At 35.5% G+C, this 16,929-nt stretch overlaps 1 protein-coding gene across 1 annotated transcript; it reads left to right on the top strand.

Moving 5' to 3' along the window:
- The first annotated feature begins 2,373 nt into the window (after positions 1 to 2,373).
- On the top strand, positions 2,374 to 9,891 carry LOC120350169. Its single transcript, XM_039422616.1, has 4 exons — positions 2,374 to 2,447; positions 5,531 to 6,333; positions 7,824 to 7,920; positions 9,700 to 9,891. The coding sequence occupies exons 1-4, from the start codon at positions 2,445 to 2,447 to the stop codon at positions 9,811 to 9,813; spliced, it is 1,017 nt and encodes a 338-aa protein (XP_039278550.1). The 5' UTR covers positions 2,374 to 2,444; the 3' UTR covers positions 9,814 to 9,891.
- Positions 9,892 to 16,929: the final 7,038 nt, after the last annotated feature.

The following is a 16,929-nucleotide window of genomic DNA, read 5'->3' as shown; positions in this document are numbered from 1 at the left end:
TATACTTTTCCCCAAAAATTACTCCATATCTCATAATGCATGTAACTAAATTTCTCCGGTTCCTTCTACCTTCTACCCTACCTTCGCTGCTCCACTCTGCTCCCACACATTTTGTTACCTACATGAATTACTTTTCAACACTTTCATCTACCTTCGCCGCTCCACTATTTTGACACATTATTTGCATACATGCATTTCTACTTTCCTTGACTATTACCATAGGTAACAAAAGAAGTATTGCTTTCCGAAAAAAATTAAGATAGCCCAATTTCTAAATAATTTCTATACGTTTCAAGGTCCCCTGAGTCCAAAAAGTTGTTTTTGGGTGTGGTGTGTGTGTGTGTGTGTGTGTGTACAAGATATCTCATCTCCCAATTAACGGAATGACTTGAAATTTTGAACTTAAGGTCCTTACAATAAAAGGATCCGAAACGAACAATTTCGATCAAATGCAATTCAAGATGGCGGCTAAAATGTTGTCAAAAACAGGGTTTTTGCGATTTTCTCGAAAACGGCTCCAACGATTTTGATCAAATTTATACCTAAAATAGTCATTGATAAGCTCTATCAACTGCCACACGTCCCATATCTGTAAAAATTTCAGGAGCTCCACCCCATCTATGCAGAGTTTGATTTTAGATTCCCAATTATTATCAGGATTCAGAAACAATTTAAACAAAAAAATTCAAGTGTAAAAGATTAAGCATGAAAATCTCTGCAATTAATGTTCAGTAACATTTTCACCTAAAATTGAAAATAAGCTTGAAATTTGAGAAAATGTGATTATTCAATTGCAAACTGTTGATTCTATTAAATCATTCACTATGAAGAGATAGCAGACCTTGTGTGTCTCCAGCGTTATTGTCCTGTCACCAGCTGGCTCAGATCTTTGAATAGTAGACTTGAAATGCGCGTGAACACTAGCGTCAGGTGATCAATTTTTATAACGGCAAGGTAAGTAGTGTGAGTGCGCCACACCAGATTCTTTTCTTAAGGCTGTGCAAAGGCTAAAAATAAACTTTCTACTGGTGATATTTTTCAAAGTTTTTCTATTTGTATACTATCAAGCCATCAATATGGAAAAGTTTTCTCAGGAAAACATTTTTTTCCAATCATTACTTTCTGAGATATGAGCGCCTAAAGTTTAAATGTTTAGGACATAACATTTCAAGTTCGGTAAGAGATAAATCCATGAGATTTAGAGGATAGATTCTTCATGGTATTGTTGATCTAGTAAAACAAAACTTTTCTGAAAATATCAATTTTTGAGAAAGTTATTCAATTTACCAAAAATGACCGAAAATAACTCAACTAAAAGGTTTTTTTTGTAATTTTTAGTAAAAATTGAATAACTTTCTCAAAAATCAATATTTTAAGAAAATTTTTGTTTCACTAGATCAACAATACCATACATCCTCTAAATCCTCTATCCTCTAAATCTCATGGTTTTATCTCTTACTGAACTTGAAATGTTCTGTCCCAAACATTTAAACTTTAGGCGCTCATATCTCAAAAAGTAATGATCGGAAAAAATATTTTCCTGTGAAAACGTTTTCATTTTGATAGCTTAATAGTATACAAATTGAAAAACTTTAAAAAATATCACTAGTAGAAAGTTTATTTTTAGCCTTTGCACAGCCTTAACACTGTCACCTATAGCTCTGATACTGTACCTTCGCCGCTTCGCTATGTATTCTGACACATTTGAATGTAGATGGTTTTTTAACATTAGTTAACATAAGTACATAGTTATACTTTTCAAAACTCTCAGCTACCTCTACCTTCTCTGATACACACTGACTTCACCGGTCCACTATTTTTCACCCTTTGTGAGAGTGATCACCTCACTCGCCATCTCACTCTAAATGCCTCTAATTTGAAACCTTTTCCCTAAAATATAAGCAATAACAACTTACTATTTTGTGAGTGACTTATTCGAAGAATCACCCCACCATTATCCTATTCCTAGAGTACATCTGATCTAGAATCTTTTTACAAAACATAATAACAAAAATGATTGACAGTACCAGCCTTGACAAGAAAGGATCTGCACACTTTCAACTCAGAAAATAATTATTTCTGTTCTAATATCAGGTGTCAGACAATTCTCAAGAGCTGTCATCTTATAGTAATAAGCACCTGCAACCCCATCAATCACCACCCCTTTGCACTATTATTTTCACAACAATAATTACCATCATTAGTCGACTGAGATTTCCCGAGATTTTCTGATTTTCCGAACGGTACCTGAATGAAAATAATAACAATGATTGGTGTAATCTGGCATGCGACCCCAAGGATTCTATACGAACAAAATCTCATGTTCAAATCCGATCGACAGCCAAGATTTGTAGTCAGAACAGGTTGAGACTCCTTAGCTGATAGATGAATTCTGAACTGTTTTATTTTCAAGAGCGGTAGACTATTGAAAAGTATTCAAGAATATGGTAGGTTGAGTGCTAGACATATTGATACAAAGATATCAAAGTGTAGTGTGTAGAATCTCTTTTTTCTTTAGGGCAACTCTTGAATATAAATAGAATCTAAGTAACCTTTTTAAAATTATTTAGTCACAATATGTTTTGGCTATATTATGCCATTATCTTGATAATATAGCCGAAACATGTTGTGCGACTAAATAATTTTAAAAAGGGTAGATTTATATTTTTATTTATATGTAGATAATTTATTCATATAGATCGATGTCTATATATTTACCTTGGGTTGAGTATACTTTTTGCTTGAAAACAGAAAGCTTATCTGCTTAGGAAGAAATACCTTAAATTTCAACTATACTAGTGTCAAATATTGATTCTCTACATTTGAGAACAGTAACTCGTCTTCTACAAAAAATTGTCAAATTTTGTTTTTCTACATTTGAGAACGACAGCAACTTATTTTTCTACAAAAAATTGACAAATTCTCGCAGAAACTACCTGTGAACAATATTTGGTTGACAAATTTGATGTAAACGTAGCTTTATACAGATCAAGTTAGTTCGTTGGCTAAAAATAAAATTGACAAATAAAATATGATTCTGATCATTTTAAACAAAAATGAACGGTTAGGCTCAACTCACACTTGGTGAGACACTCAGACCAGTCGATTCTAGTCTCTGCGACGTCACCATTTGAAAACACATACTCTCGACTAGAGTCGAGTCTCTTCTCAACCTGAGTCGTGTAAGTGTGAGTTGAGCCTTAATATTACATCAGATATACCGGTATCAGCTACCCTCTATGAAAGCAGGCAGAGAATCTACAACGCTGTTCTTATATCTTTCTCCACTGTTATTATAACGTGGACCGCACTATAGTAAAAAAAGTAAATTCGTATGGCTTTTGTTGGTGGAGAGTCCCTTGCGGGAAGGTCCCACCGCCTGAATATATAATTTAAGCCGTCAATGGGCCTTACGACTGTCATACTTCAGCCCGGACCGACAGTTTACCGTGCCCATCCGATAACACGGGAGTGATCTGGTTAAAAAACTTTTGGTAGTGAGAGGGTTTGAACCCGGGATCTCTATGTTGCTACGCAAGCACTCTATCCACTAGACCACGGATCACTCCACGCACTATAGTAATAGGAGTAGATTCCAGCTGATAATCTGATTTTTTTCAAATGTTTTATAAAATAATTGATTCGCATTTACAGGACGAACAATCTAATTTGAGTAGAATTTGGCCAATAATCTGAATTTAGTAAATGTTTCACAATTCTTCAATCAATGTGCATTTTCAGGACGAACAATTTCACAAATATTAAGAACAAACTAAAATCTAATTTCATAAATTTTCAGGACAAAAAAATAGAATTAAATAAAAACACACATATGTTGTCAAATTCTACACTGTTTTATTTGGTACAGGAAGATGGATTCGTGACCACACGTGTCACATTTTCAAAATTAAAGTTTAAAAGTTTTAGCTCAGTTTAAAGTCAGCTTGAAAATGTGACCTATGTGGACTCGAAACCATGGTCATGTCCTGTACCAAATAAAACTGTGTGGAATTTGACAACATATTTATGGTTTTATTTAATTACTAGCTGGCCCGGCGAACTTCGTACCGCCAAACAGTTAATGCATCTCATGACAAAATTTAGCTGGATGCACACCTGAGGAGGCACGATGCGGCATTTTGCATCCAGGTGCTTCTTGCTTATTGGTTTGAATGGAAGAACTCACACACACTGAATCGAGCATGGCGTGGAACGGTGTGTTAAGGCAATCTCCATAAGATCAACACTTCGTATCACCAAGCTGCGCCTCCTCAGGTGTGCTTAGCCTTAGCTTAATCTGATGCACTATACTTTTATGAAAATTATCCAACAATCAATATTTACATTTATATCTCAATATGGACTTCCTATGTGCTTAGCTAGTTTTGCAGTAGTTTGTATTTTGGATATAGTTCAATGCAGCTTGTTGGAAAATTGAATTGTATATCTCCTTGTTGCTGATTTTCCCGTGCATATTCTAAATTTACAGCATTTCTAGCCAAGTTTGGACGTCGTTCGTACCGCGGCATTATTATTAGAATTGAAATTTTGTGAATAAAGCTGCGTTTACACCGGAGTTAATAACACGAATTACTAACAAAAAGTTATTAACTTGACTGAATCGTCAAAAATTTCTAACTCCGGTGTAAACGCAGCTTTAGTAGAAAGAAAATAAAAAGACAGATCTACCGACGGCTGTTGGATGACGCAATGATATAGCTGCGTACACATATTCGTGCTTCCAACCCGCACCGAGCACGCTCCTCCCTCGTACCGCCCTCGTACCACCATCGAACCACAGTCGCACCGCCCACGCACCCATCATGAACGTTACGGAAGATGCTAACATCTTAAGCTGCGTACACATATACGCTCTTCCAACCCGCACCGAGCACGCTCCTCCCTCGTACCGCCCTCGTTCCTCCATCGAACCTCAGTCGCGCCGCCCACGCACCCATCATGAACGTTACGGAAGATGTTAGATCTTCTCGCGTTCCCCGGTCGAACCACTGTTGCTCGCCGGTCGATCATCAATCGCTCTGCTGGAGTGACGTTCGGTTGCGGAGCAGAGCGAAAGTCTGTACGCACCTTTAGATCTTCTCGCGTTCCCCGGTCGAACGACTCTTGCTCGCCGGTCGATCATCAATCGCTCTGCTGGAGTGACGTTCGGTTGCGGAGCAGAGCGATAGTCTGTACGCACCTTTATAACAGCTGTTTTCTAATTTTGTGTGTGGTCAGCTCAAAAATCTTCACCCATAATGATTACATGTAAACTTTGAAGGACCGCAGGGAAGAGTCCTGAAGTCGGATCATAAGTTTGATAGGCCATAAACCTGCTCCTGAGCATAACAAACACAACTAAAAAAATCATTAAATTCAATGTACACATAAAAAAGTTATTGAATGTAAAAATTTGAGTCTCGATTTTTATTTATATAGAAGAAGATGGAACGGTTCTACAATATTGTCAGTGACTCAGTCGAAATTTTACAAACAATCTAATTTTATCAATTTCTTTTCAAATTTTCAGGACGACCAGTCTCAACAACCAACTCTGAGAGACCGCATCTGGAACAAATCCCGTTTCACACCGTTCCCCAAGATCACAGCTGTCGAAGTAGTGATCACACTGATAGTCACATACTTCGTGACCCAAACCGCACTTCTACTAGTGCTGCACTGGGACTCCTACGACATCAACTCACGTCCCGAGCTGTTCGCCAACCTCAGCTACAACCTGTTCGTGTTTCTAGTCACAATGGAGGTGTTCTACGTCAACGGGCGCCTACAAATTTTCCTGCGAATCATCGAGACCGAATTCGAGGTGTTCGAAACCGAATCGGACGCAAACCTGGTGGAAAAGAAACGCAACAAAGTTGGGGAAATGGAGGAGACAGCTATCAGAAACTCGAGAGCGCTCAGCAATATTCTCCTCTTCTTCTGTTTCGGATACTCTTTCAACTGTGTCCACGGTATCCTGATGTGCATCTACAAATTCCGTCCTTTCGATGATCTTCCAATCACGTTTTCCTTCCTCCTGCCGGCTAGCTACACGAAAACTACAGAGAGTGGCTACTTGTACATAGTTGTGGCTCTGCTACAATGCTGGTATCTATATTTCGGCTATATAATTGTGTCTGTCCTGTATTCCTCAAGATTGTTTGCCTACAACAGTATATTCACCGAAATCGAACTGTTTCTGATCACCCTGGAGGAGCTGAGTGGTTTCAAATTTGAAAATGAGGCGGGAGGACAGAACATTTCAGCGCGGGATGCAGATCACTTGAAAAAGATAATTAGGACGCTGGGTATTCATCATCAAATCATTTTCAAGTGAGTATAAACCATGAAACTGTACATTCACATGATTTTCAAGTGAGTATAAACCATGAAACTATACATTCACATGATTTTCAAGTGAGTTATAGTGCGGTTCACGTTATAATGGCAGTGGATAAAGATAGAAGAATAGCGATGCCGATTCTCTGCATTAATTAATTATATTTCTACACTGTCAAAAAATAATTGGCATCGTTGTGGACCTAGAAAAGGATAGTAGCATCGGCTTTGTCGAATAATAGACAAGGATAGCAAAACCTAAGTTGATCTAATACTGTCATTATAACGTGGACCTCACTATAGAAACACTCAACATATTGGCGGTTGAAAACACAAGCATTGTGTCGATTGAATATAATCTAGAAGCTAGTGGCTTGGTTCTAGCTAATGAAAAAAGTTTTCAGTTGAATAATCATGTGCCAGTTTTAGGTAGATGCAAATAAAAATCATGACATAAAGTATTTTATAACTTTTACAAGAACATAAAACATCACTTGGAATGTTAGTGGTGGAACATACTCAAACCACTTGGAGAAACTTTTTGTAATTCAAAAACACATTATAAGAGCTATATTGGGAAAACCCAGACTCTATCCAAGTGAGTACCTGTTTAGTGAGCTAGATGTTTTAACTGTCAGGCAGCTTTACATAAAAAATTTAATAATCTACATAAATAAACATATGAATCTTTTCAACCTGCGTGTTTCACCATATAAACTCTGTCCCTTATCTATTACCTTTCAAATTACAGATACTATTTTATCAATTTGTAGAAAACAATTTTTATATCAGGTATCAAAGCTCATCAATGTTATTCCTAACCGTTTTATCACTAGTAAATTGGATAGAAAACTGCTAATTGAAATTCATACATGGATAATCTCGAACAATGTAATTTTGGCAATGTAATTTCCTCATAGCTTAGTATAAAGACTTCTCATGTTTTTTATGTAATCTTCAACTATTCTTTACTTCCCCCTATGCCTTCACTCTGCTCTTTCTCTTCCCTTCCTCACTCACTTTTTCTTTTCCCTATTTCTTAATAATATCCCATTATTATTTTCTTGTACTGTTAAGCATTGAACACTCGGCCTCTGCGCTCAGGTTCCTCGAACCTTGCAGGGACTTCCCGTTTTTAATATAGTTATGTATAATCCTATTAATGGTATTTTTCTTTTTCATTTTATATAGTATTTTACTTTTTTCATTAATAACCATTTTTGTCATTGTAATTATGTTTTTGGGACAAATAAAAGATTTGATTTGATTGGACCAATTTCTAACCATCCTAAAGAATTTCTTTCTCTTGGACCCAGATTTTTGATACTAGTATAGATGCAGTTCAATAGTTTTCTCTCCTGATATGGCTATTTATTACAATCTTAGATCTAACTAAACTAATTTTATCTCAAAATTTTAATCTCTGTTAATTCACAATTTATAGTGTAATATTTCAATTTACATGAAAAAACAATTATTTTCAGGAAAATGTCAATGTTTGAAGAGGGTGGACGATATCATCTTTTCTATGTGAATGCAAGTCTGTGCTCACTTCTATGCTTAGCCATATTTTGTACACAGGTGATATAAATTTATTAAACTCATAAAATTGATAAATAAGATTGATTTATATTATAATTTAAAGTAGTTTTTTCAATAATTGAATGATTTATTGTTTATAATAATGATAATAATAATAATACATGAATTAATTTAAAAATTTACTCATACAATTAGAAAATAAGTGTTCCTTAACAATTATCTTTGATTTATATGATTTAAAGTAGTTTTTTCAATAATTGGATGATTTGATTGCTTATAATAACTGGCTGGCTCAGGTTTGGTGTCAGAATTTTCAGGTCACACCTGATCAATTTCAGGGCCTCTGACATGACCTAACCCATGATTTAATTGGTTGAATGATATTAGATGGTTAATGGATTATGTTTCATAGCACCATAGAACAATAGTTTTTGAATTAATGCCTACATTTATATGGGCCTTGAATTTATAAGAGAACTTTCCATTCACAGGGAACATTTAGAGCAGTGGTTCTCAAACTTTTTACTTCAAGCCCCCCCCCCTGCATAATTCAGCTGTAAGCCGGACCCCCTACAAGTATAAACATAGACTACTATACATGTTGTACATATATGTATACGTATGTATGTAGGTATATACATTATACACTCAATATTTATTTACTTGAGTTTTGCACATTCTACACATAACCCAATGTTGCAATAGTTTCAATCATAATAAAACAACAAATTCTATACAAACAATAAATTATAATTTATTCAGGTACTACAGCTACTATAGTAAATAGTTGTTATTTTTGATTCTCATAGAAATTAACAATACAAAGAGCGTCTGTGTGGAGGATGAGCTTGTTTTTTTCGCAGAGTTTGTTGAAACGAGGTGTCAGCTCCGATAACGCTACTCTAAGTTCCTGGGTCACATCCAGTCTTGGTCTATATTCACTTTTCATGGCAGCTAGAGCAGAAAACCCAGTTCTACACGGATAAATTGTAGCAAATGGAGTCTATATCTTCAATGCCTTTTTACTCAAAATTGGGTGTTCCTTTTGCACACCAATCCAGAAGGATGTAAGAGAATATTCTTCGAACTTCATTTTAAGCGCAAAGTTACCTTGGAGATCAATGAGGTTTTATTTTTCTATCAAATTGAGGGAGCACTAATTGATTGAGAATATGAATTTGACAATACGGTTGATATAAATATTTTATGAGTGAAAATTACTCACATGTAATTTTGTAAATAGAAAGATTGCTTATCGTAATTATTTTTAGAATTAAATTAAAAACATTTTCCAACTAAGCTTTGCGCCCCCCCCCTGAGTATTCATCGCGCCCCCCTTGGGGGTCGCGCCCCACACTTTGAGAACCACTGATTTAGAGGATTTAGAATGTTTTTTGGTGAGAAGTTGCAAAGTTTGTTGATAAAAGTCTACTATACCACAAAAAATATTTGTAGGAAAATAAAGTGAGTTATTTTTTGTGTGATATCAGATAACAGATTCTGTTTTGTTTCATATTTTAACAATTTCTATACTATGGTAAAAGTATGGGAATTATATCACAAACATACAACGATAGATGCCTTTATTTTTGGACTTTATAAAATTAAGAGTAATGTGGACGAATTAACTAGGAGAAGGACTCAGTAAAGAGGAGAGAGAGAGAGCGAGCGAGAGAGGTTGAGAGAGAGAGAGAGAGCAACTATTGTATTGGATGAATGAATACATTCATAAAAAGATTGCTTAAATAACATGTAGTTTTAATTATGCTATCAAATTATTCATTTTATTCAATAATTAATTTATTTTTATGTTTCTAGAGAGTGACATCACATCACTTGAAAGTTAGATACGGTATATTGGCATTGAGTATGTTAGCTGGTTGTATGGTTTATTCAGAGAATGGACAACGTTTAATGAACAGGGTGAGTTGAAAAATGAAAACAAATAATTTAAAGTAATTTTTTCATTTTTACTTGTTTCAAGTGTTTGTGTTTTTGTTTCAATGTGGAAATTAGTGAAGAGTTGAAAAGTTGCACATATAACAGATAATTCCAAGTAAATTTTTCATTTTTACTTGTTTCAAGTGTTTGTGTTTTTGTTTCAGTGTGGAAATTAGTGAAGAGTTGAAAAGTTGCTATGGACAATTTATTTTATGAAATTGGGATGAAAAGAAGTTTTGGACTGTAGTCTGTTTCTTTCTCCTTGAGTTGATTGTAAATGATAAATAAATGAAATGCTGATCTGCAGGGTGTAAAAAAATGTGTTCAGAAAGTAGAGTAATGAATATAATTTTCCTCCACCTACTGTCTAAAGTACTTACTTTACTCTCTGAAACATAATACTAAAGTGTCACTTTTTCGCTCTCGGTAGTAAAAAACAGAAAAACTCCCTAGGGAGGAAAAGTGACTCCATTTAAATAACATGGGAAGCATCTCTATTTTGAAAACTTACACTGTAATAGGTAAGAAGGTCTAAGCTCAGATGAGGAAGTATATGGAGTAGTCAGTCATTGAGCCAACTAAACTCAACCAGATTTGATCAACATATGAAATATATGTTTTTATGCTAAAATTATAACGAACTTCATATCACTATACTAAAAAAATGTATAAATATTTTTTTATATTCCATGCTATTCAAAATACCAGTCAACGAATATTCCTTATTAACTAATCAAATTTGAAACAGGAACCTCATCATAGCTGTAGTTGTGGCGGCCATTGTTGTTACAACTTTTGCCGACAGATAGGAAAAATGTTTTGTATATCACGAGTAAAAAATGCTTTTTCTCACTCAGGAAAATTGTTTCCCTCGGCTTCGCCTCGGACTTCAAACTTTTCCCTCAAGGAGAAAAAACAGCACTTTTCACTCAAGATGTACACATAACTATTTGAGTATCCTATTTATAATAGTATGATAGAGAAATGATTAATAACATGTCATCTATCTATGATATAATAAAGAAAAGAATAGGCATATACATGTATGGGATAGGAAATTCATGAATGACGCAACATCACGTCTGAATTACTGGACTGATTAACTTGATGTTTGCATATATAGATTCTTAATCCTTATTTACCGAGGATGGTTATAGGCCTATTTTGAATTCATCAAGATTTTAGTAGGTCAAGTTTTCAGTTTGTCAAATCTTTAATTAGACACTTGATTACCTGCTCCTTGATGTACGGGATAGGAAATTCATGAATGACGAATCATCACGTCTGAACTACTGGACTGATTAACTTAAAATTCTGAATGTAGATTTCTAATTTACCGAGGATGGTTACAGGCCTATTTTGAATTCTTCAAGATTTCAGTAAGTCAAGTTATCAATTTGTCAAGTTTTTTATTAGACCCTTGCGGAGCATGGGTTACCTGCTAGTTCATAGTAGATGAAAGATTATGACGATTGTATCGTCAAGAATAGTCGATTGTGATTAGGTGGAAAGATAGGAACTAATTAGAAAAGAATGAAAGTGTTTATTAAACAAATCCAGTAACCTACGTCTCTCATACGGACAAATTCTAAGATTGACAAAGATGATGATTCTACACTTGTTGCACGTTGCACAAATAGCTATCAATATTATGGAGCAGTGACGTATCCAGAAAAGAAATTCGGGTACATTGGAGTTTGAATTGGTTTGTTTTTTCAGATTGGTTTCTACATGGATGCAGGTTTGATGCCTAGTGAGATCGGACTCCCCAAAGTAGTCTTAGGGAGTAGTAGGGAGTAAAGTAGTCAAGGGAGTAGGAAGCACCAAAACTTTGAGGGTGACACTGGGGGGTGTAGAGGGGTCCTCCCACCAAAGGGGGTTCCTGGGGTCCTCCCCCGAAAACTTTTGAAAATATACCTTCAATTTGGTGCGATTTTACGCAATTTCCACTTGAAAACAAACATTCCATTCAAGTTTTTTTTGTGATCAGTAGACCACTTATTATTTCGATCTTCCCTTGGAAATGTCATAGCGTTTTTGATTAAATAGCAAATAGAATGGAATGTAGTAGAATTTTATTAGTCAATCGATTGTTAACAGGAGATTTTGTAGAAGGCCTACTCATTATTAGATAACAAGATAGAATGCTTAAATTTTGGCTCCAATAAAGCACTATTTCAACCAACTTTATAGGTTTAGTTTTAACTTGATTAACAATTTTTTTCAAATTCACATGATTTTTACTTGAGTGTTCAAACTTACATTGTTTTTTTTTGGGAGGGGATAAAACATTTTTTCCAACTATTTTTTTCCCTCCTGTCCACGGTAGAAACTACGCCCGTTCATCATAACTGTGAAATTTTCGGGGGTTCTCTCTAGAGGAAGCTGCTGGAGCTTTGTTTAAGGATATGCATGGAAATGAATAAAACTATGACCAACTAGAACAATATAAGCTACATTGAATTTCTTCATAATAATAGATAGTAAAAAGAGAACTAGTTTTGAGTGCTATTTGTAGTTTCTCTATCCCCTGCTATCTAGTCCCTATGCACTAGACCACTCACTGTCTATAAGAAAATAGCTCAATATTATCATTGCTATCGCAGTGCTATTCTCTGATCCCTTATATTATATTTCTCGACTTACATAGTACAATATAACGAAAATATGGCATTAGATGATAATTTTTGTGGCTTATCCAGCCACAAAAAATCCAGGTTCCATTTCGGAGGGGATACATCCCCATATCCCCCCCTGGATACGTCACTGTTATCGATAATTTAATTGACCGAGCGAAGTGAGGTCTAAGATTCAAGTCGACGGTTTGGCATTTCTCTTAATGTTTAAATGTTTGAATGTTTATATGTTGCGCATTTACGGCGAAACGCGGTAATAGATTTTCATGAAATTTGACAGGTATGTTCCTTTTTTTAATTGCGCGTCGACGTATATACAAGGTTTTTGGAAATTTTACATTTCAAGGATAATATAAAAGGAAAAATGAGCCTCCTTCATACGCTAATTATATTAGAGTAAAATCAGACTATAGAATTATTCATCATAAATCAGCTGACAAGTGATTACACAGATGTGTGGAGAAGCCAGTCTATTGCTGTATTTCCATAAGGTCTTTAGTTTCAATCAGGTACTTGTGGATGAGAATACTGAGTGAGATCTACTGTTCACAGAACTACTAGTAGTATACTGATATTGAAATAATTGCATCATGATACTACAACTTCGAACTGAATTGAAAAATCAGAACCACGGTACCTATTTAGATGAAAACAGTAGGGGTCATGAAATGTGTGCGCAGTAGCCAGCCAGCTAGATTGCGTCATCGCCACCAACCTAGGTTTTTAACACCTATTGCCAATTTATGAAACTTATTATTTGTTAAAAACAGATGATTGGATATAAAATGACGTCAGCTACACCGGAAATTTAGCACAAACATGCGCGTGACACCTACCGTCTTCTTCTATATACCGTGGTCAGTACTACTATTCAACAATGTTTAATTAAAACAACATGAAACTAGTTTTGGTTTCTACACCGTTATAAATCACTGCAGTGAAACATCTAATAGAGACGATGCTCTACTAGTAAATTATATATTGCAGGGTGAAAAAACGAGAAAGGCAATCTACGAATGTTCCTGGATGGACAAACCAATCTGGGTACAGAAAGCGCTTCTAATCATGATGATGAGAAACACACAGGATTTCGAAATTAATTTCTACGGAATTTTCAAAACTAACAGGAGTAACGTCAGCAGTGTGAGTATTTCTCATATAATATTTGGAAAAGATCACCATTGGTTGTTATGAGAGTGTTCACACACATTAACAGAATGGTAATGTTTTAAATTGAACACGATTAGATCTTATGAAACTGTACAAAACATAGACAGAATTCTTCATTGTTGTTTCCCATCACGAACTGCTTATTATTAAATCACTTTTTGTTATTAAAAAACGACTAGCAGTCAGATATTTTACAATAAATGAATTAATCACTCACTGTGACAACGAGATCTTTCGGCAGATCCGCCATCTTCTTGGTTGTCAAGAAGATGGCTGACCTGCCGAAAGATCTCGTTGTTACAGTGAGTGATTAAATCATTTATTGTAAAATATCTGACTGCTAGTCGTTTTTTCTGATAACAAAAAGTGATAGGCAGAATGTTAATGTTCTTTATTAAATTGAATGCGGTTAGTTTTTATGGAAGTGTGATTCACACATTGGCAAAATGGAAAATACTCTTATGAAAACCATTGGTATTTTTTTTTGCCAAGCAGAACTGAATTCATTGAATAAAATCACAAATATGTTGTCAAATTCTACACAGTTTTATTCGGTACACGACCATGGTTTCGTGACCACACCGGTCACATTTTCAAGTTGACTGGAAACTTTACTTAACAACATATGTGTGTTTTTATTCAATTATGAAACGGTTCTACAATATTGACAATGACTCAGTCGAATTTTTGAATTCATTGAAAAAACCTCGCATGGTACTTAAAGTAAATGACTTAATTTACAAGCCGCACTTGTATTAGATTATATTCATAGATTTAGATCTGTATTATCATAAAGAAGAAAAAAACATTAGGAGATATTCCATGGTATAGGCCGATTATTTTTATTTTAATCTATGTTGTAGATTATATTCATAGATTTAGATCTGTATTATCATAAAGAAAAAAAAACATTAGCAGATATTCCATGGTATAGGTCGATCATTTTCAAAATTTCAAGCCGGTTTTTTGTTAACTGAAGCCAATTAATGTTGACTGTCATTATTAATGTTTTGTTTGGATGAGAGTGTAAGAATGGCACAGTATGAGAGACTACCAGCATCACATAGCTTCACCAAAAAGAACTACTAGGACTATCGGCTTGAGTTAACAATGAAATTTGCAACATAAACGCCCTATACGATGTAATATCATCTTATGCTATCTTTTCTCTTTGTTATCACCATAAATGATACAGTATCACCACAAAATGATACAGTATCAACACAATATGATACAGTATCATCTCAACTTGGTACACAACACCATAGGATATGTTTTTATGCTATCTTTTCTCCAAGGTATTATTGATTGATTCATCTTGTTTGTCCAATGTGGACTTGTTATATACTAGTTTTGTTTCAGGACAACCTCTAATGTTTCAATTATTTTTATATAATTTTATGTAATTGAATTATATTGTTTTTTACAGTTACTACAGGCTGCCTACTCCTACTTCAGCTTCCTAAACAATACAAACTGAATACATAGCTAATGGTTGAAATATTTGTTTCAATGGTTGAAAAGTAACCCATAGTTTATATTATGAAACTGAATATAGTGTAGTTTATTTTGTAAATATTAATGAACGAAATTTGAAGAAACTTTATAATTAATCTATAGTTAATATTATGAAACCGAATATAGTATAGTTTACTGTGTAAATATTAATAAACGAAATTTGAAGAAACTATTATATCAGTGATTTTAATCTTACTTTGCTTTAATCCTCAGCCCTGTACACAGGGACAATAAAGGCCCTTGAGGCCCCCTACACACAGGGACAATAGTGGTCCTCGAGCTCCCTACACACAGGGAAAATAGTGGCGTCAGGCCCCCTACACACAGGGACAATAGTGGTCCTCGAGCTCCCCACACAGGGAAAATAGTAGCCTTAGGCCCCCTACACACAGGGACAATAGTGGCTCTCAGGCCCCCTACACACAGGGACAATAGTGATCCTCGAGACACCTACACACGGGGAAAATAGTGGCTCTCCGGCCCCCTACGCACAGGGACAATAGAGATCCTCGAGACCCCTACACACAGGGAAAATAGTGGCCCTCAGGCCCGCTACACACAGGGAGAATAGTGATCCTCTAGACCCCTACACACAGGGAAAATAGTGGCCCTCAGGGCCCCTACACACAGGGAAAATAGTGGCCCACAAGCCCCTACACACAGGGACAATAGTGTCCCACAAGCCCCTTACACACAGGGAAAATAGTGTCCCACAAGCCCCTTACACACAGGGACAATAGTGGTCCTCGAGCTCCCTTCACACAGGGAAAATAATGGCCCTCAGGCCCCCTACACACAGGGAAAATAGTGGCCCTCAGGCTCCCTACACACAGGGAAAATAGTGGCCCTCGAGCCCCCTACACACAGGAACAATAGTCGCGTTCACTTTTAGCCGCCAGTAGAGACAAAGAGCCATTACACAGGGACATTAGCAGCGTTCAAACCACTTCGCACAAAAGACGAAATTTTAGTAGCCGCCACTAAATGCCAAGTCTAGTGGATGCCACTATTGTCCATTTGTGCAGAAGGCTTGGAATCACTCTTTATGTGATCACTATGAAACCATGTCATTTGTGATAATTATGTATCATAATTAGAACTAATTGAATGAAAAAGACTAAGAAATTGTCAAAAAACCATTGATTTATTGATAATTAGAAAGATCGGTTTCGGTTATTACACCATTGTCATTCTCTGATAAACTATAAACAGAGAGAAGAATTTATAGTTTATCAGAGATTGACAATGGTGTAATATCCGAAACCGGTCTTTCTAATTATCAATAAATCAGTGGTTTTTTGACAATTTCTTATTCTTTTTCATTCAATATGAATAATTACCACAATATCAACTTCTCAACTACACAAAAAGTGAAAAAATTAGAACTAAGTTCAGTATTAGCAACTTTTGTATGTATAATATAATAATTATGTATATGTTTTGACAGTAAACTCCTCTGGTTGTAATTCATTGGCAATCAGGGAAATTATTATTAAAGAATCAATCAATCTAAGTCTACAGGGTGTCTAATAAGTCACTTCATATTTTTATACAGCTATAATGTCTTTATTTATGAACTAATTTTGCTAGAACTACATTTGTTAGATAGAGCACTCCTTGAGGTTGTGTTCAACACCAATTTTCATTTGAGTTTGAAAATGCCCCCTCTCTCAACTGTGGAAGAACGAGCCGAAATAGCAGCTCGTTATGAGGCCTGAGGATATGCGGTGTGAGTACAAAGGTTATGGTAGAGGGCTGAACGAGAGATCCATGCAACACTGGA

Source organism: Nilaparvata lugens, chromosome 3, assembly GCF_014356525.2.
Source record: "Nilaparvata lugens isolate BPH chromosome 3, ASM1435652v1, whole genome shotgun sequence".
NCBI classification, from domain to species: domain Eukaryota; kingdom Metazoa; phylum Arthropoda; class Insecta; order Hemiptera; family Delphacidae; genus Nilaparvata; species Nilaparvata lugens.
Note: the sequence above shows the minus strand (reverse complement) of the source record. Positions and strands in the feature narration are given on the sequence as shown.